The sequence below is a fragment of the Gallinula chloropus genome, assembly GCF_964237585.1.
Source record: "Gallinula chloropus genome assembly, chromosome: 22".
Lineage (NCBI taxonomy): Eukaryota > Metazoa > Chordata > Aves > Gruiformes > Rallidae > Gallinula > Gallinula chloropus.
In genome coordinates, this window is record NC_140107.1 from 6,844,438 (window position 1) to 6,865,092 (window position 20,655).

At 64.3% G+C, this 20,655-nt stretch overlaps 2 protein-coding genes across 5 annotated transcripts; one reads left to right on the top strand and one right to left on the bottom strand.

Moving 5' to 3' along the window:
* Positions 1–4,239: 4,239 nt before the first annotated feature.
* LOC311199921 (CYFIP-related Rac1 interactor A-like) lies at positions 4,240–8,373 on the bottom strand (the record flags this gene model as incomplete). 3 transcript variants are annotated; one of them, XM_084274066.1, is made up of 11 exons in its annotated part: positions 4,240–4,303; positions 4,427–4,497; positions 4,894–5,020; positions 5,113–5,192; positions 5,303–5,419; positions 5,558–5,635; positions 5,781–5,917; positions 6,105–6,210; positions 6,298–6,419; positions 6,954–7,033; positions 8,267–8,373. In XM_084274066.1, 10 exons carry the CDS (start codon positions 7,024–7,026, stop codon positions 4,240–4,242), a joined length of 975 nt encoding a protein of 324 aa, XP_084130192.1. The 3 variants fall into 3 exon arrangements, with proteins under 3 accessions (XP_084130192.1, XP_084130190.1, XP_084130191.1); XM_084274064.1 differs by having other exon boundaries at positions 6,954–7,016; positions 8,249–8,336; XM_084274065.1 differs by lacking the exon at positions 6,954–7,033 and having other exon boundaries at positions 8,267–8,336.
* Positions 8,374–17,629: 9,256 nt separating this feature from the next.
* On the top strand, positions 17,630–18,622 carry HPCAL4 (hippocalcin like 4; the record flags this gene model as incomplete). 2 transcript variants are annotated; one of them, XM_084274354.1, is made up of 3 exons in its annotated part: positions 17,630–17,791; positions 17,935–18,150; positions 18,425–18,622. In XM_084274354.1, 3 exons carry the CDS (start codon positions 17,630–17,632, stop codon positions 18,620–18,622), a joined length of 576 nt encoding a protein of 191 aa, XP_084130480.1. The 2 variants fall into 2 exon arrangements, with proteins under 2 accessions (XP_084130480.1, XP_084130481.1); XM_084274355.1 differs by lacking the exon at positions 17,935–18,150.
* Between the last annotated feature and the right edge of the window lie 2,033 nt (positions 18,623–20,655).

Sequence of the window (20,655 nt, forward strand, 5' to 3'; positions counted from 1 at the left end):
CGGGGTTAGATCAGACCTTGTGATCCTCAGCACCGAGTTATTTCTGTAACACTCCATGGGGTGTCTGCTGTGGGCTGTTTGATAGGGGGGCATGGGGGGTTTGGGAGCTTGGGCTGAAAAACATGCAGGGAAAAGCTGGGAATTTGGGTTGGCTTTTCTCCACCAGCATTGAGCAGCGCTGGCCATCAGCTTTACCATGCTGGGCACCATGTCTGTGTTGCTGGCTCTGTCTGCAACGCCAGCTGAACGTCTTCTCCAGCCCAGACTTGTTTGCCATCCACGCTGACTCAAGCATCCCTGGGTATGGGCTCAGCCCAGCGCTGGAGCACACGGTGTGGAGGGGTGAGCTGTCAGTGGGGTTGGGTGTAAAGCCCTGTTCACCTACAGTGTGCTGAGCATGGTCTCCTGATAGCCAGCACGGATGCCTTGAGTCATCTCCCCCAGCTCTGGGTAGCTCTGGGTGAGGGGTGGGATTATCTCCTCCGTCTCCCGCGCAGTCAGGTGACCGTGCTGCTGGAAATGGATTTAATATCCTTAATCGCTTTAATATGAACTTTGTTATCCCTGCAGATAAACGTTCCTCCTCCACCACACTGGCTGTTAGTGTGCCTGCTCTGTTCAGGAGCCTGCTGATAACGGGCAGCGCTGCTGCTGCTGTCGGGCAGGGTCTCCCAGGCCTCCCCCTGCTCCGTGCCGCCTGCTGTGGTGCTGTGTGGGGGGTGGCAGCTCCCGTGTGTCCCAGGAGAACAGGGATCTGGCACAACTGCTGGTTTGCACTGCGGCTGGACCCATGAGGGGAGGTGGAAGCGTGCCCGATCCCGCCAGCGGCAAGGAGCCGGTGAGTTTGCTTGCTCGGAGCAGGGAGGATTGTCCGTTGAGGACACAGTTTATTGGTGCAGAGCCAGGGCCAGCATCCCCACAGTGATTTGCTCTCCCAGGTGCTGTACCTCTGCTGTTCTGATGGGGGTCGAGCTCCTGTCACACCACTTCCTGGTGCCCACACATGTTCTCCGGCTCCTGCTGCTCCTGCTCCGGGCCCTGCCTGTCTCCCCACGTCGTGCAGGAGCGACAGGCGATGGGAAACAGCTCCCCAGTCCCAAACAGCTCTCCAGTTTTCCCCAGCCTGGCCAGCGCTTGCTGAGAAAGTTGTTGTGGTCTCAGGTTTCAGGCTGCTGCCAGTGTGGAGATTTGGGGATGGGGAATGGCACTTCGCTCCATCTGCCCTCTGCTAATCCCCAGACAAACGCAGCTCTTCCATCTGTGCAGCCGGAGCCGCCAAGCCCATCACACCAGCCACTTAATCTAAATGGCTTTGGCCAAAGATAAGGTCATTAATTACACTGGGATTAGAAAACAGCACGGGCTGGGCATGGCTTGGCTCGCCTTCAGTTACGGCGCTCGGTGGCCTGGCTTGGCTGAGCATCGCAGCTGGAGAGCCTGAGCCGGAGGAGACCCGTGCCCTCCCCGGCAGGGCATCGTCCCCGTGGTGCTGCCTGTCCTTGGAGTTGTCCCCTCTCCCAGGCACTGGTGTTTTGGCACAGTACTGGGGTGAGCTCCTGTCCCCAGCCACCAGCTGGGTGCCCGGCTGAGCCGGCAGTGCTGGTGCCAGGGACTCACTCCCCTGGGAGGAGTGTGGGGAGGTCACAGCAGCCAGTGTCAGCTGAACCCTCGTGTTGGGCAGCGAGAGGTGCAGGGACAGCGTCCCACCGTTGGCATCCCCATCGCTGCCTCAACCTTCCCCCTTCCCATGGCACCCCACTGAACTCGGTGCCTGCTCACTGCCAGTGTGGGAAGGTTGGGCTGGCCCAGCCCAGCTGCTCTCTCTCCCGGCTCCCATTCCCAGCTCAGAGCACCCAAAGCCCCTTCCCTGCTTTCAGATCCCTGACTGGTGGCCAGGCTGTGGCTCTGTGCCGAGCTGGGGACCCGTGGCACAGCTGCAATCCTGCTCGGCACCGGTGAGCAGCTGGCGTCTGTTCCCTAACTCCTGATGGAGGTCCTGGGTGGTGGCACTGCCCCGGCTCTTCCCATCCCAGTTCCCACACTGGTGGGATGGTCCTTGAGCTGGGGAGGGTCCTATTGGGACAGGAGCTCCTGCGGATGCACGGGGATGGCAGCCACCAAGCCAAGCTGTGTCCTGGTGTCATCTTCAGCTTCCAGGTGGGACCGTGGTGCCATGGAGATACAATAAAACCCCAGGTGATGGGCTCAGCCCTGGGTGCTGGGTTCAGCTCTTGGTGGTGGGCTCAGCCCTGGGTGATGGGCTCAGCTTTGGGTGGTGGGTTCAGCTCTGGGTGGTGGGCTCAGCCCTGGGTGATGGGCTCAGCTCTGGGTGGTGGGTTCAGCTCTGGGTGGTGGGCTCAGCCCTGGGTGGTGGGTTCAGCCCTGGGTGGTGGGCTGAGCTCTGGGTGGTGGGCTTAGTTCTGAGGGGTGGGCTCAGCTCTGGGTGGTGGGCTCAGCCCTGGGCACAGCAGAGCCAGCTGCCATCGTGGCCATTGCAGGACTGGTGGGTGAAGGGAACTAATGGGGAAACTGAGGCACAGCCGGTGCATGGCGTGGTTCTGGGGCTGGGAGCAGGGCAGGGCATTTTGGATCCCGTGGCCCATCCGGTGCCTTGGCGGGGTTTCTGGCGGGCTGTGGGGAGGGTGTGTCACGAGAGCCTAAAAATACCAGGAGCGGTTGGCCGAGGTTGTGCAACAGCACGTGGGTCCCGCGCGGGAATCCGGCGGCTTTGGCGGCAAAGCCCAGGGGTGCAGGGCCAGAGCCTGGCACCCAGCCTGGGAAAGGGGTGTGCAAGGGGGTGGGAGCTGCCAGGGCTCCCCCCCTTTCTTTGTCCCTTCTTGTCCTGCCCATGAGCCCCTGAAGCCACCACGGCTGGGGGGTGCTGGTGGGTGCTGGTGGGTTCTGGTGGGTGCCCGTGGAGGTTTGGGGACACGAGGGCTGAGCCAGGCAGCAGCAGGTGGGTGGGCAGGATGGTTGTCCCTGTGTTGGCACCCTGAGCAGCTCATGGGGGGGTCTGGAGTTCATGGGGCTGTGAGGACCCTCCCCGTGCCCCCCCCCTCCAGCACACCCCCGTGGCAGCCATAATCACCCATTACCCAGGCGGGGAGACTGAGGCACGGGCATTATTCCCCCCCACCCCTCCCACCCCAGGAGTGCTCTGGGGTGCTGGTGTCCTGGAGGGTGCCCCTCATCCCGCAGCAGAGGGTGGGAGGCCGGCAGCACTGTCAGGATGCCCATGGGGGGCCCCCCCAGCTCGGGGGGTGCAGTTGGGTGCTGAGCCCCAGTGGGTCCCCCCACAGTGGAGCTGGCTCGAGGGGGGGGCCGCTGGGGCGGCCGTGTCACGGTGTCACAGGGCCATCTGCCGGCAAAGGCTCCAGCCCTCTGGCAGCCGTCCATGGCCTCCAGCAGCCTCCCAGTCCTCCCAGTCTGCACCTGCTGGAGCGCTGGGATAGGAGGGGGGCCTGGATGGGATGGCTCGGGGGGTGATGGGGAGTGGAGGGGGTGCAGCCTGGAGTCCAGCCCTGGGTTTCGCTGGGGGTTCCACTGCAGGGCTGGGAGTCGGGTCCCAGGGTGATGGGGGGATTGATCCCGAGGGGTGTCACAGTGGGTCCTGGGGGGGGGTCGCAGTGGGTGCCGGGGGTGTCACGGGGTGGGACGCAGCAGAGACGGCCGCGCTCTGGCCACGGACAGATCAGATGTCGCTTTATTTCACACCCAGAACACATGTAGAAAAGAAGAGGTGAGTGGAGATTTAATTGCTTATATTAAAAACCTACCGTGAGCCAGAGCTGTTTCCACCAGCCAGTGTGGGGCTGGGGGGGGGGGGCTGTTCCCCCCCCCCCCCTCAGCAGGGGATGATGATGGGGTTGTGGGAGTCACTCCTGCCCGCCCCATCCCTCTGTACCCCAATACTCGCTGCCACCAGCCCCACCAGTGCATCCCACTTGGGTCCATCCTGCACGGCCCCGGCACCCCAGCGCGGTGTCCCCACGGTGTCACCCACACCTCGCACCCAGTGTGGGGGTGGGGAGGGGGTGTGTGTGTGTGAGGGGGGTGTGGTACCACCTCAGGGGTGGTTTTGGGCCGTTCTGATTCTCTTTGTGCCTTCGGCGCGTTTCTTCCCGTCCCTTTTCCCTCGGTACAAGATGAGCGATGTGGTCATGGGCGTTGGTGACGCGGTGACACGCGGGAGGTCGGGGTGGCCCCGCTGCCTCCCCTCCCCCCACCACCACCCCGTGCTCACTGCAGCAGGGCCCGGATCTGTTTGGACGTGGTGTCGTCGTTGAGGTGCCGAGTGGTGTACCTGGGCACAGAGGGGATGGTCACCGCGTGGCACCGCGGCACGCTGACGTCCCACGGCACCGGTGGGCAATGGCGGGTGGGGTGTCCCCTCTCTGTGTACCCACCCCGTGTGCCCCTGGCTCACCTCAGTGCGTTCAGGAGCCCCTCAGTGCTGGTGGAGGGTTGGTCTTTCAAGACTTTGATGCAGCCTTTCATCTGGTGGGGAGGGAGCGAGAGAGACAGTGGGTGCCCCAGTGTGCCATGGGGGGGCTGCTCCCCTTCCTCCCCATCCTCCCCTTCCCTCCCCATCCTCCCCTTCCTTCCCCTTCCTCCCCATCTTCTCCTTCCTCCCCATCCTCCCCTTCCCTCCCCTTCCTCCCCTTCCACCCCTTCCTCCCCATCCTCCCCATCCTCCCCATCCTCCCCTTCCTCCTCATCCTCCCCATTCTCCTCTCTCTCCCCATCCTCCCCTTCCTCCGCCTCAGTGCCCCTCTAGACTATCTCAAAGCTGTCCCCACAGGGGACATCCAGGGAGAGGGTCCCCCGGGCTGCAGGGGGATGAGCAGGACAGCTGTGACCCCCCCCCCCCAACCACCCACCCCAGCCACTCACATCGATTTTGGAGGTCTTTGCAAAGGCCCCCACGGGGTGGACGTGGTCGTAGAGGATGATGACACCAACCATCACCCGCATGCAGAAGAGGAGGGTCTCGGTGTTGGTGAAGCGGCTCCGGTACTCCCTGTGCCGGGAGAGGGGCGGCTGAGCCCAGCTGGGTGGGAGAGGGACCCCAACATTGAGATGTGTGTCCCCCCATCGCAGTGGGGTACTCACGGGGTCTCCAGCATCACCCTGCAGACACAGGCCATGGTGCTCAGGCAGTCGGTCGTGTCCTCGATCGGGAGGGTCTTGTTCTGAAACCCAACAGGTCCCGGCTGCCACCTGCCCCTCCTGACCCCCCACGGTGCTGGGGCCAGAGGGGAGGCTCTTCCCCTGCCCTGAGGGTCCCATCCCCAAGCCTCACCTCTGAAACAAACTTGGTGGTGGCGTTGCTGAGCGTTTTGAGCATGGGGGTGGCCTCGGCGTAGAAGAGGGACATCCTGTTGGCCATCTCATTGTTCACCTCGCTCTCTGCATCCAGCTGTGGGGTGGAGTGATGGGGGCTATTGGGGTGGCTGCCCACCCCCTGTGCACCCCTGGGTCCTCCCTGGTCCTGTGACCCTCCCTATGATGAAGGTGACCCCGGGGCTGGGGAGGGAGGATGGCATTGTCCTCTCACCTGCAGGTTGTTGATGCGATTTCGGCTGATGGTCCTTCTGTAGTAGCTGAAGTCGTTCTGGATGGCAGGGTTGGTCATCTGTGGGGGGGAGGGCTGTGTTAGGGGCCAGGGGGTGAGTCCACAGCCCCCTCGCTGTGCTCAGGACAAGCCTCGGGGTCCTGAGGGGCTGTGCCACATGGGGATCCTGTGCCCCTGCTCCCACCCTGGGAGCACTGGGAGGTACCTTGAGCTCATCGAAGCTGAGGGTGAAGTGGAGGATCTCAGCAAACTGCTTGGCCAAGGCTTGTTCCCGCTCCAGGTGCTGGGTCGGGGCGTACGGGGGGCTGGTGAGGGCCTCCAGCAAGCTCCGCAGGGCGTTCTCTGGGGACGAAGCACCGCTGGTCCCCAGCCCACTCCTCAGCACCTCCCCAGCCTCAGCTGGGGAAACTGAGGCAGAACGGGGCAGCACAGCATCCACACCGGAGCTCCCCTTCATCCCTCCCCATTCCTGCATCCAGGGAGAGACATGGGGGATGTGGGGAAGGGGCTGGGGGCTCGGGGTGCTCACCCAGCCTCAGGGAGAACTCGTAGAAGCGCTTCAGCTTGGCGACGAGGGGGCAGACGGCGCTCCAGGCTCTCTCCTGCAACCGCAGGTCCCCGGGGTTTTGGATGGCCTGTTAGGGGGAGACACCACCATTGGTTACCCCAAGCCCAAGGTGGGTGGGTAGGTGGGTGGGTGGGCAGGAAGAGGCTGCACCCACCTCTCGGATCTCCTGCCCGGCGCCCGTGTAGGACTGCAGCTCAGCCAGGACAGCCTGTGCCTCCTCCAGCACGGCGTTCACCTGGTTCCACACCGCTGTCTCGGCCTCCGTGGGCTGCGCATCTGCAGGGCAGTGCCCCGGGGAGAGAAACCCGGAGGGCTCTGAGCGGGGCCCCGGGCGGCGAGAGCCGGAGCGGGGGGTCAGCACCCCAACCCACGGCTCTCCCGCCAGCCCACAGCCCTTCCTGGCAGGTTTCTCCCCACCCTGGTCCATCTCCTTGCCCGAGCTTGAGCCAAGCCGCAGAGGAGGGGCAGGTGGGGGTACATCCTGGCTGCCCTGCCACCGCGGTCCTGCTCACAGGGGGGAGGGGGTCCCCAAGCAACCCCCAGCCCCGGCTTGGCCCTAACAGGCTGCAAACTGCCCCGGGGAAGAGGTGCGGAGCGATAGCCCCCCCCACCCCGGGCCATGGGTCTGCCCCAGGTGGCCACTGTCCCCCCCTCCCCGGGGAGACCCCCGGGACAGCGAAGGTGTGGGGAGGACGTCCGGGATGGGGCGCGGTGCGATGGGGCGATGGGTTGGAGAACTCAAAATGGTGTGGATGTGGAAACTCAGGAGGAAGGACGGAACAGAAAAGGGAAATAAAAATCCCATCTCACTTTCAAAGTCAAGGAAAAAATTAGGGCCTTGGTCAAGTTCGTTATAAGTCAACACTTTAAGAAGGTTCCCCATGTGAAACCTGCAAGAGAAGAAACAAGAGGAAAAAAGCATGATGGTGAGGTGATGCTCGGGGAAGAGGTGCTGGGCTGCGGGCACCGGCCGGCGGCGGCCAGAGCCTCCATCCTCCCCCCCTGCTGCTGCCCCGGGGGGCTCCTGGCCGGCCGGTGGTGACCCCGCGGCTGCTCCCGGCCCTGGGGTGCAGCCTCTTCCCCCCCGCTCGATGGTGATGGAGCGCTGGCAGATGGGGTGATGGAGAGGAAGGAGCGAAGGGAGGAAAGAGCCGCCGGGCTCTGGCGAGGAGGGCAAAGCGGTGAGCGAGTGCCGGAAGTTTTGGCTCTGGGCGTCCCCCCCTTTAGCTGTGCAGCCAGCCCCCAAAACAGGGGGAGGAGGGGAGATGGGGGGGTGGGAGTCCTGGGGAGCCCTTGCACCCATGTCCCCGTGTCAGGGCACTGCAGAGGGAAGGCGAAGGCTGTGCTGCCTCGAAGGACCCGCGGGGAGCCGGGATGGTCCCTCGCTGTGGGAGCGGGGGGCTGCGTGACCCCAGCCCCGCACCCCAACCCCGGCTATTTCGGGACGTGCCGGTGCCGGAGGCGGTGCAGCGAGCGGCGTGTGGCCTCTCCCTGCCGGGGCCAGCGGTTGCTGCTGAACTATTTTTACCGACCCCCCACCCCCCAGCTCTTGCTCCGAGCTGCGCCCCGGGAGGAAGGGGGGAGAAGGAGGCAGGTGGGGCTGTGCCGGGCACCACCGTGGTGCCACTGTCACCCCAGACACATCCAGCCCAGCAGGTCCAGGAGCCATGTCCTCCTGGCCCAGTTACCCCAGGGCAGTGGGAAGCTGGGGCAGGTTCCCTGGGCTGGACCACGGTCCCCAGCCCCATCCTTTGGGCCCAGGATGCGATCACCCTGCTGCCCATCCCGGTGCGGCACGGATCCTTCCCTCCTCCCTCCCTGGCATCCCCGGCTGTCCCCACCGCGGCCACCTCGTGCCATCGACTCTGACAAAAGCAGACGTGTGTCTGAGGTCCTCACGGGCCAGGTCCTGCTGCTGGGACACATCCTGCATCCCTGCTGCTCAGCCAGGGATATCTCCCTGCGCTTTCAGGGATGGGGTCCCACTCCCCTACCCCTCAACCCCGAGGTGCCTGGGGACACGGGGCTGCTTAGGGACAGCGAGCTTGTCCCCATCTTCCAGAGAGCAGCCGTGGCAGTGGCCCTGGCCCCCTCCCCACGCCCACCCTGCTCACAGGACTTACTTTCAAAATCCAGGAAAAAATGAGGACAGTTTTCTAAATCTTTGCCCAATACCTTTATCAGGTTGCCCATGGCCAGCAGACCTGAGCGAGAGAAACAGAACAGAGTGGAACAGCACCGGCACGCCCGAGCCCCCGCTCTGTGGCACCTACCTGCACCCCTCCTGCCAGGCTCAGCACCCCTTGGCCCTGCCGTCCCCAGCCCGCACCCTCCCAAGCCGGGGTGCACGGATGTGAGCCGGAATTTGGCGGCTCTCCGACACTGCTGCCGTGTGCCGAGGCGGGAGGGAAGCGAGGGGGAGGGAGGGAGGGGGGGGATTTGCAAACGTTGTGCTTCCTGTGGGTGCCCCTGGTCACACCACCTCCCCAAGGCACCCTGGTTTCCCCACGTCCCGCGCTCAGCCTGGGGATGGGGGTGCTGCCCCAGGGGAACCCCGTGGGGTTGTGCTGATTTCCCTGGGTGATGGGGCTGGGTATCCCCCATGGACAGGGAAAAGACCCCCCAGTTGGGATTTCTGCCCCACAGACCCGGTTTGGGGGTCTGGTGCCTGCACCAGCACATCCCACCCACCCCTTGGCCACGGCCCCAGGTCCTTACCTCGGCGCCCGGCGCGGTGGCGGCAGCTATGGCAGGAGCAGGGGCTGTGCCACCCACCCCAATCACTTCATGGGCTGGTGGGGACCTGCGGGCAGTGGAGCCAGAGGGTCAGGGACCCACTGGTGGGTGTCTGCAGGGGAGGGGGGGAGCACGGTGGGACACTGCCCCCCCCGCTCCAGCACACAGCCCCACATCCACCACCGGCCCCCACCTCAATTTGCCTCAGTTATTATTTTATTGCCAAGAGCATCCCCTATTTTATTCCTGGCTGAGCATCCCCTTCCCTCTGCACCCCTCAGGGACCTGCCAGCCTGGGGACAACCCCAGGGCAAAGCCATCTGTCCCCATCCTCCTTGGAGAGGCCGACACACACCCCCACCCCAGGATGACATGCTGCTGGCAGGCTTTGCCCTTTTCCCTGCATTGCATGAAGATCCCTTTCTGCTGCTCGTGAGCTGCAACCCAAATCCCCCAGGAGACAGGATGCTCCCCTGGTACCCCCACCCCCAAGTTTTCTATGGGGATGTGGGGGGGGTTGGGGTTGGCCCCACAGTGTTAGTGGGCTCTGGGAAGCAGCCCTGGGATTCAGCAGGTTGTAATTAAGCACTTGGCTTTAATTAACATGGCTGGAGAGGAGAGGAGAGCTGGAAGAGGCAGCAGCAGCAGGGAGGGATGAGGTGGTCTCGTGCCTGGGGTGAGGCTGCTGCCCCCAACCCAGAGCTCCCTGATCAGCCTTGGCATAGCCCCTCAGCATCACCAGCAAGGGCTCTGCCTTCCTCTTCCTCCTGGGCCAGGTAAGCAGTGGCTTTGCACTGGGGCTCCACAGGATGGGCCAGCTTGATGCTGAAATGCAAGCTGCTCTGAGGGAGCACTTGGGTTCCCCACCACACGTCCCTGCCTCAGTTTCCCCACGAGTAGTGGGTGCTTGTGCCCTGCAGTGGGGCATAAAGATACCCAGGGCTTCCTCAGTGCCTTGACCCTGGGGTTCATCCCACTGGGTGCTGAGGTGTTCTGGAGGGGTGCTGGGTGCTGTGGGGCGGCACTGGAGGGGTGCCCCAGGCAGCAGGATGGGTGGGAGACTCAGACCTGCTCCGCTCTGGGATTTGCATAAGCGCTGTGATCAGCGTGCCCGTGTCCTGCCTGTGCCACCGGTGTCCTTGACGGGTGACTCGGGGCCGGGGTTTGTCCCTGCTGAACCCTGCCGGTGCCCAGGGAGGGGCACAGACACCTCCCCGAGGTCCCTGGCATGGGGATGCCCCAGCACCAGGCCCGAGCCACAGCCAGGGCTGTTTGGAGGGGGGTGAGAGGACAGCAATCGCTGTGACCCCCAGGCTGAGGGTGGCTCTGCTTGGGGTGCAGTGCTGATTTGCACCATTTCCTTGGCCCAGGGGCCTACCCCCGTGGTGGCCCTTGGCCCTGGGGACAGCAGCACATCCTCAGGGGTCTTTCAAGGAAAGCAGGGGGCTCCCTCCCTTGCAGGCTGCCCATTGCTGCACACCAAACCAGAGCATCCACGCACCCTGAATCCACCAGAAAGACCCCCCTCATCCCGGGACCGCTCTTGCAGAGGGCTGTGCTACAGGAGGAGGGCTGCCCGGGGGGGGGGTGTGGGGCTGGAGGCAGCGGGATGCCCCCCCAGCCACACCCGAGGTGGCCCCGGGTTTTGTGCTCCTTGCGCTGGCCTCCCCCAGCCCTGCTCTGGCACCTGCCCCTCTCCCTGCTCCGCCACCTCTCCCCCGAGCATCCCATGGGGACCCCGCGGTGGGTGGCACCTCCATGGGGACATCCCAGCCGACAGCGTGAATCCCCCCCCCTCCACCCCCAAACCCCGCTCCTGCTTCAGGCAGGGCCAAATCCTGCACCCAGGAGCATCGCTCCCCCCGCAGCCGGCGGTACCCAGGCTGGCCACGCCGAGGGGGCAGCAGTGCCCCCCCCTCCCCTCCCCTCCCTTCCCCTCCCCTCCGTGTTCTCGGGGCCGTTTTGGGGCTGAGCCCCTTCGCTGCCAGCGCAGCATCGCTGTGGGCACCGCAGCTTGGTGCAGCGCCGCACCCCCGGCCGCGGGCTGGGTGCCCCTTCCCCTTGGCTCGGCTTCACCCCCAGCATCACCCCCCCCGCCAGCCGGTGCCCCCCGCCGCCGCCGAGCCGCTCCCGCCGCTGCCCCCCGCCCGTGGCCGCACCGGCACCGCCGCAGCCGCTGTAGGGTCGGATGCGCGGACCTGGGGAGGGGGTTTGGGGGAGGAGGGTACTGGGAGCACCTTATCCAGACAACCTGGATGCCGGGGGCACATCCTGCCCCAGTCACCCCCCAGCACTGCCCAGGGCGGGGTTAGGGGGTCCCCGGCGCTGTGTCCCCCCACCCCCCCCGCCCCTCCGAGCCTCCAGTTTTGGAGACCTGGAGGGAGGCACGAGTCCCCCCTATCCCCACCCAAGCGGAGCCGGGGGTGGGGGGGGCGGGGGTCTCCCCTCGCTGCGGCAGTGGAGTTTACCGCAGGGCTGCCGGGGAGCCGAGCCGCAGCCCCCAGCTGAGCACCCACCCAGGGCCACCGGGGGCTGCAGCATCCCACGGCGAGGGGGGGGGGGGGTTGTCGGCAAGGTGGTGGTGGTGGGGGGTGGTCTCTGTGTGTGTGTGTGCGAGGCCCAGCGCCCACCCAATCACCCCAATCCGGGGGGCACCCAGCGAGCATTGGGTGCACCAACCTGGGGGGTGCAAAGGAACCCAACGAGAGGGACCCGCTACCGGGTTTTGGGTCCCAAGGGGAGACAAGCAGCGGCCGCCCCCGGCCCCCCCCCCCTCCCCCCCAGGCCTGCCGGTACCCCCGCGCCGTGTGCCCTGCTCACCGTGGCGGTGCGGAGCTGGCGGCTGCCGCCTGTCTGCGGATGCTGCCGGGGCGCGGGGTGCCGGGGAAGAGCCGCCCTGCGCCAGCTGCCGGATGCACCACAAAGACCACCATAGCCCCTCGGCCCCCCCCCCCCGCCACCATTCCCTCCCCTCCCCACGCCACTGGTGACGGTGACGTCTCAAGTGTGAGGGAGACAGGGATGCTTAACCCCCTGCGTGCCGGCCGGCAAACCTCTGCAGCCTCTGCTGGGGGGGGGAGGGTGGGGGGGAGCGGGGGCTATGGCTCCCCCTGGGTGCTGCTCCCGGGGGTTGAGGGATGCGGTGACCCCCGGTGGGTGTCTGCCCCCCACCCCCGTGGAGCCAGCCCAGCTCAGCCCCTGAGGAGCAGAGGGGAGGGAAGCCCTAAATTCTCTTTTGCTCCTGCCCCAGCCCACGGGTGGCACCACTTCACCCCGGGCCCCTTCTCCTGGCAGGGGGCAGCCACCGAACCCACCCGGGTCCAAACCAAACAGAGCCCCGTTTCGGCAGGGCAATGCCAGCTGTTCCACCCCCCATGACCCCCACCCAGACCCAGAGCCGTGGGGGCTGGACGGTGTTTTCCAGTGCAGGGCTGCTCCCTCGGGGCGATGCTCCCACCAGGGGCTCACCCCAAATTTGTAGTACTGTTGCTTTTTCAGCCTGCACCCCCCTTTTCCCAGGCTGGTGCTTGGCATGACATTAGGGATGTCAGGATGGGACCTCCAGTACGGTAGGGACATCGAGATGGGACCCCCAGTGCTGTCGTCACCCTAAGTCCAGCTCTCCCAGAGGTGTCCCCAGGGACACGGTGTGGGTGACAGCAGCTCCTTCCTCCTTTACAAGGGGCTTTCTGGGCAGCAAAGTGTGGCAGGGTGCCCACCCTACAGTGCCCTGGTGCTGGCCAGGGAAGGGACCTGCTCTGGGGTGGCTGGGCAGAGCCAGGGCTGCTGGTGAGGAGCTGCAGCACAGAGGGAGAAATGGGCAACGAGACATCCCGAGACATCCCCATGCCGCTCCCAAACTCTCTGCAAACCACAGCTCAGCCCCAAACGCTGCCCACAGCGATCCTGGTGCCTGTGCCATCCATAGAGGGGCTGTGCCAAGGAAGAAATCCCCCAGAGCCCATCCTGATGTCCCAGTGGGTGTCCACAGCCCACCGTGCTCGGGCCATGTGGCTGCTGCCCAGTGTGTCCCTGGGAAGTGATGGGGTTTGTGGGGCTGTGCTGGTGGGGGTGGGATGCTGTGCAGCATCCCCGTCCCCAGCCTTGCCCAGCTGACCCCCCCCGGGGTGGCGAGTCCTGCCCAGCACCGTGCCAGGAGGCCTCTCATGGCAGAAGAGCGTGGGGGGCACAGAGGGGCTGCCCACGCCACCAGCCCCCCGAGTGCTGCTGGTGCCCCCGCCGGGTGACGTGGCAGAGGGGCAGGAGGAGGGGGCTGGGGCCTCCCACTCCCCACAGCTCCCAGCAGCGCGGGATGGGGGGCGGGGGGTGCTAATCCTGCTGCAGCGGCCCGGGGCAGGAGGGGGCTGTGGCTGCGGGGCCCCCCCTTGGGTACAGCCCCCCGGCCGTGCTGCTGCAGCCCGCAGCCGCTGGGGGAAGCTGCAGCCCTTCGCACGCGGCGGCATCGCCGGGTAACGAGGGTTTTAGGGAGGGGTGAGGCCCGGGCAGCTCCGCACCCCCGGGAGCCCCAGGGCCAGGAGCTGGGGTGATGCTGCTGCGGGGTGATGCTGCTGCGAGGCCGGCACTGTGTGCAGAGACTCCCCCCCAGTCCTCCTCCCCCTCCCACCCCCACCAGCCCAGGGCTACCTACCTCTGTGATCCCAGGGCCAAATTTGAGCCCTGGGCTCGTCTTAGGGCTTGGGGTGCCCTGACCCGGGCACTGGGTTCAGTTGGGTTCCCCACCCCCTGCGCTCAGGGCCACCGGCACCGACAGCCCCCCCTGAGCCAGGGCACCTCCCCAGCACCAGGATTTGGGGTGTCACAGCCCCCAAAGCATGGACACCACAGTTGCCTTTGTGCCCATCCCCAGGGTGTCCTTATTGCACCCCCAGCCTGGCACTTCACCACTCCATGCTACAGCTTGTCCCATGAGCTGAGCTGTGCAGGTCTCAGCTCTGGCAGCCGTGCTGCTTCAATTAAGGCCTCATTAATGCTTCAGTCTCCCCTGCACCCTATGTTTGCAATGGAGCTAATTGACATCTTCTCTGCTTCCATGTGCAAGAGCTGGCAATAGGTCGCCCTGGTGGTACTGGGGGTGGGGGACGGACTTATCCCCCCCCCACTCCTGGGAGGGTGCTGGGGCCAGACAGAACCATGTGCCCAGCACCCAGCAGAAGCTGCTGGAATGACCTGAAAGCCATTGGGGTGAGTCACACCTCAACCTTGGATGGGGATTCAGCCCCTCACTGGGGGCATGGTGCAGGGATTCCATGTCCAGCCATGGAGGTGGGGGATTGTGCCCCAGTCTGGGAGGTGTCCTGCCTCCAGGGTGGGTGGCTGGTGGATCCCTGCAGCCCCACTATGTATACACAGCTGCAAATATTTGTTTGTTTTTATAAACCAGCCTCTCTCACCTCTGGCTGGGGCAGCTCCATGCAGGCACTTCCACAGCGAGGGTGGGTGCACCCAAGAGCAGGGCTGGCTGGGGGATGCTGAGCCATGGGGAAAGGCAGAGCACCCCACGGCACCCCACAGCCCCCCTGGGCACTGGGATGGGGACTAGGCCTGGCTGGATGGAGACTTCACCCAGGCTCCATGGCCACCAGCTACAGAGGTGCTGCTGTGGATGGCCAGGGTGGCACTGGGACGGCCAAGGTCAACGGGAAGAGCTGCCAGCAATCGCCATGGAAACGCTCTGTTTGGTTCTGGGAACCAGAGTGGATTTCTCAGGCCTTTTCCCTCTGTGCTTCAGCTGTGGCTCTGCTCAGCACGGGCAGCACTGAGGGGTGTGGGGGGTGTCCCCTCTGTGCAGTGCAGGGCCCTTCGCTGGGTGCCTGGCAGGGGGATGTGGGCAGCACAGCCCCCACCAGCACTGAAGCACAACTAGGGAAGGGGATTTAGGGGTGCTTGGGGATGAGCCACTGTCAGGGATGGGAGCCAGAGCCAGAGCGAGGAAGAGGAAGAAGCAGAGAAGGAGCGGCAGAGAGTGACAGGGGGGACAGGGAGAGCAGGGTGAGGGGAGGGGTTCTGCCCAAGGCTGGTACCTCTGGGCAGGCAAGACTGGCAGCATCCCTGGTGATGAACCCAGCACCCCCTGCATCCCACTGCCAGCATCTCCCTCACATCCTACTGCCAGCATCACCCCTCACTGCCAGCATCCCCTCTGTATCCCGGTCCCAGCATCCCCATCATCTCCCCCTCCAGCATCTCCCAATGTCCCAGCCTCAGTTTCCCTCCCAGCATCCCCACCTTGCATACCCCCCTCAGCCCCTCCCGGTTGATTGACGGCGCTCCCAGCCAATGGCCTAACGCTGCCGCCGGGGGTGGGGGTGGGTGGGCGGCCCGCGGCTACAAGAGGGGCGGGAGCGGCGCAGGCAGAGCCGGCGGGTTGGACCCTCCGGTACCGGCTCCGCGCCCCGCAGGGCTCCGTCGAGCCGCCGCCGCCCGCCCGCGCTACACGACAGGTAAGAGCCAGCGGGGCCGGGGCCGCCCTCGCACCCACCCGGGAGCCGTCGGGGTGGGTCCCCGGAGCAGCCCTGTCCCCACGACTCGGTTCCAGCGGGTGTGGGGTGCCGGTGCCCAGGAGCTGCCCCCCGGGGTGGGCAGAGCAGCCCCCGCAGCCCCCATCCCAGTCCCAGTCCCCAGGGCTCCGTTGGGGTGATGCTGGGCGCTGGGTGCAACGGTGGGGGGACACCTGCAGCCACCCACCTCTGTGCTGGGACCAGCAGCCGGTGGCTGGGGGTGATACTGGTGCTTTGAGCTGTGTGGTTTGGGCCAGGTGTGTGACAGCCCTTTAGGGTGCTGTCCCTGTGGCCCCTGTGGCATCCCACTTGGAGAAGGGACTTGAGGTCTGTGGCCCAAGGAAGACTCTTCTTGTGCCCTCACCTCTCTGAGGGCTTCCCCTGTGGGATGAGGTGTGGTGGCTCTAGTGAAGGGGACAGGGTCTGTGTCCCCCCTAGTGAAGGGGACAGGGTCTGTGCACCAGCCAGCACGGCTGGGTGGGAGCTGCGGGGGGGGCAGTAGCGTGGTTCATGGTGGGAATGAATGGGTGCCCGTGGGTTAGAGCCAGGCTGCAGTGACAGGAGGGGCTCGTGCAGCTCCGCGGCTGAGCTGGGGCTGCTGGGGAAGCGTCGTGTTCTGTGGGCGTCCGGATGTTTCCTCGGCTCTGCCTGCCGAGGGCTGGGGGGGTTCAGCGCTGCCGTGGCAGACGGTGGCAGATGCTGGTGGGATGATGGGGCAGGAAGCATCCTCTGCCTGGGAGCTGGGCTGGCTGGGAACGTGAGGATCCCCACGCTGCTGTGGGGAGAGGGGGGTGGGGGGGAGGCTTGTGCCCACCCCAAGGTACCCTGATGTCCCCCAAGCCCACGTGGCCAGGAAATCAGATGCTCTGAAGGGAGATTGGGTTTGGTAGAGCTCCAGGTGAACTTCTACTCAACTTTCTCTATGGAGAGAGAGAGAGAAGCTCCAGGAGCTCTCAGCAAACCATCTGCCGCTCGGGCTGAGTGGCGCCGGCAGCCAGGGCTGCGTGGGAGCGGGCACGGCGCGTATCGGAGCAGCTCCGCGTCCTGCCCACGCAGCTGCCGGTTTGCCAGTGCCCCAGCACACCGGGCTGTGGGCAGCCCTGCAGCAGAGGGGTCCCTGGCCACAGACCCCACCCTCACCGAGGGGTGACAGGGGCAGGTTGAACTTCATGGTGACTGGATGGATGCGGCAGTGAGTTCTTTTTTCCCTGTGTTGGTGGCAGAGGGGTGTTATCAGAGAAACACCAGCTGGTTTGGGTTGGAAGGGACCTCAAAGATCATCCCCCTGCTATGGGCAGGGACACCTCTCACCAGACCAGGCAGCTCAAGGCCCCATCCAACCCAGCCTTGAACACCTCCAGGAGCCACCACCCCCCTGGGCACCCTGTGCCAGGGCCTCACCACCCTCAGAGTAAAGAATTTCTTCCCAATATCCAGTCTAAATCTCCCCCCCCTTCCAATTTAAACCCATGTCTCCTCATCCTGTCACTCCAGAACCCTTCTAACAAGTCCCTCCCCAGCTTTCCTGTAGCCCCTCCAGGGACTGGAAGGTGCTGTAAGATCTCCCCAGAGCCTTCTCTTCTCCAGGCTGAACCAGCCCAACTCCCTCAGCCAGGCTTCAGAGGAGAGGTGCTCCAGCCCTCTCATCCTCATGGCCTCTGGACTCGAGGGGTGGTGGGTTAAGTGCTGCCATGGTGGATGGTGACAGACACTGGTGGGATGATGGGGCAGGAAGCAGCCTCTGCCTGTGGGTTTCGCTGGGAGCAGGGCTGGCTGGGAATATGAGGAGCTCCATGTTGCTGCGGGGGGAGGCTTGTGCCCTCCCCTGGGTAGGATGAGGCCCCTTTGTCCCAGCCTTGCAGCAGGCAGCTGGACATCATGGCCTGAGGAAGTGAGTTCTGGGTCATCAGCTGCTTTTTGAGGGTTTCCCTGCAGCCCAAAGGGAGCCAGCGTAGGAGATGGAGGGGACAGAAGGTGACACTGCTGGCTGTGCTGGTGGGATGCCCCAGGACCAGCTACTGCATCTCTCCAGCACCAAGGACCACAGCTGGGCACAGGCACCGTCCCAGCATTTGGCAGTGCATGGACACTTACCAGCTGGGCAGAGCAGCTCTAGTGTGGGGAAGAAGCACCAGGGGTTGGCCAGCTGATGGGAAGAGGGGAGAGCTGGGGAGCACCAGCCTTCCCCATGCCCGGTGGGCAGGTGCTGTGCTTCTCCCCCCAGGGGCAGCCATGGGCAAGCACAGCAGCAAACTGGCCCCGGAGATGCTGGATGACCTGGTGAGGAGCACAGAGTTCAGCGAGCAGGAGCTGAAGCAGTGGTACAAGGGCTTCCTCAAGGACTGTCCCACCGGCATCCTCAACCTGGAAGAGTTCCAGCAGCTCTACATCAAGGTGGGCTCCAGCCAAGGGCATGGGTGCTGCCTGGGGGGCTGGAGTGCCTGGTTCCTGCTGGGGCAAGGCTGCTGCTTTGGGTGCAGTGCCCACAGTAAGCTCCCCCTCCCCATTTTGACCTCCCTCTTCTCTCCTTCCTGCAGTTCTTCCCCTATGGAGATGCCTCCAAGTTTGCCCAACACGCTTTCCGCACCTTCGACAAGAACGGGGATGGGACCATCGACTTCAGGGAGTTCATCTGTGCCCTGTCTGTCACCTCCAGGGGCACCTTTGAGCAGAAACTCAACTGGGCCTTTGAGATGTATGACCTGGATGGGGATGGGAAGATCACTCGTTTAGAGATGCTGGAGATCATTGAGGTACTGGGGCTTTAAAGTCAGCAGGGATATCTTCCTTCCCCACCCCATCCCAGGCTTTTCACAGCTATCATGTCCCTTTTTGGCACCAAAGAATGAGTTTTCCTGCCCAAAGCCTTGTCTGAAAGGAACCTGGTTGTAGCTGTGCAGCAGCATGACTTGTGCCAGCAGCAAACAGGGTCCCAGCAGAGCAGCAATCCCATCCCCTGCCCTGTCCTGGGACCTTCTGCTCATCCAGTGTTCCTGCTCAGGTACTTTGCTTCTCTTCTCACTCCAGGCCATTTACAAGATGGTGGGGACTGTGATCATGATGAGGATGAACCAAGATGGGCTGACACCCCAGCAGCGTGTTGACAAGATCTTCACAAAGATGGACAAGGACAAGGACGACCAGATCTCCCTGGAGGAGTTCAAGGAGGCAGCAAAGAGCGACCCTTCCATCGTCCTCCTCCTGCAGTGTGACATGCAGAAATAGTCCTGGGGGTCACTGCTGGACTGGCTGCAGCCAACCTCTGCTCCCTGTGATGGTTTCATCCCCGTGTGCTGCTGAGTTACCCCCGTGGCCCCAGGCATGAGTCGTGCTCCATCCCTCCTGCTGCCTCTCCACCTCCGTTCTTGGCTGCACCCTGAGCAGCCCATGGGCTGTAGCTCCCCCTCCATGGGTAGAGCCTGCTCTGGGTAACGCCAGCTCGATGTTACCCCCCCAAATCGATCCTCTCCCACCCTGGAGCTGGACTCCCTGCACGTGGCAGTGAGCACCCTGGCTCCCTGAGGCTGACTGGCCCCATGTCCCTGCTGCTTCCTCCCTGCTTCCCACCACTGTTCTGCCTGGCCTGTTCCCTGAGCAGCTCTTTCCCCCCTCTACTGACACCCTCTCACTGCTTGTGATGCCTCCAGGGAGGCTGAAAAGCCCCAACTCCTGTCTCTGGTGTCTCCTTCAGTGGCAATTCCTGCTAAGGCTGCCTGGAGGGGCCAGGGCTGTCCCCAGGGTGCTGGGGCAGGGTGCTGCACCCTCCCTGAGGGCTCTTGCTGCCTTGGCTCCCTTTGCCTGGCTTTAGCTTTTCCACCTCCACTTTTGCTGCTGGGAATGGCCAGGGCTGGGCAGGGGACTTCAGGGGAGAGCAGAAGTGTCCAAGGCCACCCCTGGATGTGGCCTGTGTCTGATCCCAGCAGCCACCTTCATCCGTGGGAACTGGCAGAGTAAGAGGGTGCCCTGGCAGCATCTCAGATGCTTTGTGGAGCCTGGGGTCCCAAATCAAAGGCAGGGGCTGCCTGACTCCCATGTGGGCTGCCCAGGGCAGGGTCAGGAGTGTGGATGTTGAAGGCACATCCTGGTGTGTGATGCTACCGTGGGGACTGGTGCATTCTGGATTGGGGCTGTGCAGAGGTGTGGGTGGGTTTGGTACCTGCTGAGCCTCCTGGCAAGGCTCTGAGACCACAAGAAACATGTCTGTCTCCACCCTTCCCCCCACCCCAGCCTGCTGCCTCCATCCCTCCTGCCCCAGGACAGGGATATTGTCGCAGATCGGTGTTCAGTCTGTGCTGTGGTGTTGATGGCTGTAACATCTGTTGGGAGATGGTGAAGTTGTTATCTATTTTTTTAATGGAAAAAATAAATTGTCCTCTGTGCATGGGTGGTGTTCCCCCCTGTGCTTTGTCAGGGAGCTGCTGGGTGGGGGATGACAACACTGTCCTGAGCGCTGCTCAGGGGGTCTGCCTGGAGCCTGTGATGCTCCAAGGGTTGGAGAAGCCCTTGGGGACACTGTGATGGGCCTTGGAAGCCTTGAAGATGGGAGAAAGGGTCACTTCAGCCACGCAGGTACCTCTGGGGAAGGGATTGTTGTCTCTTGGTGGGACAACCAGGCATCCCTGGTCCATGCTGGAGCCAGGACCCCATCTGTTCCCCCTGCTCAGACCTGGGCATACCCAGAGGAACTGATGGCTTTGTCCTGAGCCCCTTCCAGCCAGCACCATGAGCGACTGGGCCCTGCTCTCACTGCCTCTGCCAGGCATTTCAGGCTCCTCTTCTCCACCCCCATCTTCCCTGCATGTATTTTCTTCTGGCCTCTGTTCCCCAGCAGCAGCCTGCAGTGCCAGTGCCTGTTGCTAAGGAGCTCCCACCGACTTCAGCTCCTGGCTGTGGCTGAGCAGGCAGCGCCGGCTCCCTGGCAGCAGCTCCTGGGCCGTGCTGCTCCCCCTCCTCCCCCCATCCCACCCATCTCTGGGGCGTGGGGTCATGTGTGGCTCAGCATCCACCCTGCAGAGCACCAGCACCCCCTCTGTCCTGCAGCAGCCGGTATCTGAGTACAGAGATGGGAGGATGCCCAAGCTGTAGCAGTGTGTGTGAGGGAAATCTCTGCACTTTGCCTTTGGCTGCCTGGGAGTGTGTTTGTGTTTTGTGTGTGCTGCTCAGCAGTGCCTGGGTGAGGATGGGATGGGATGGGATGGGATGGGGCAGGTCATCCTGCTGTGTGAGATCCTGGGGCTGTGCCAGGGTTGCTGGCCAAA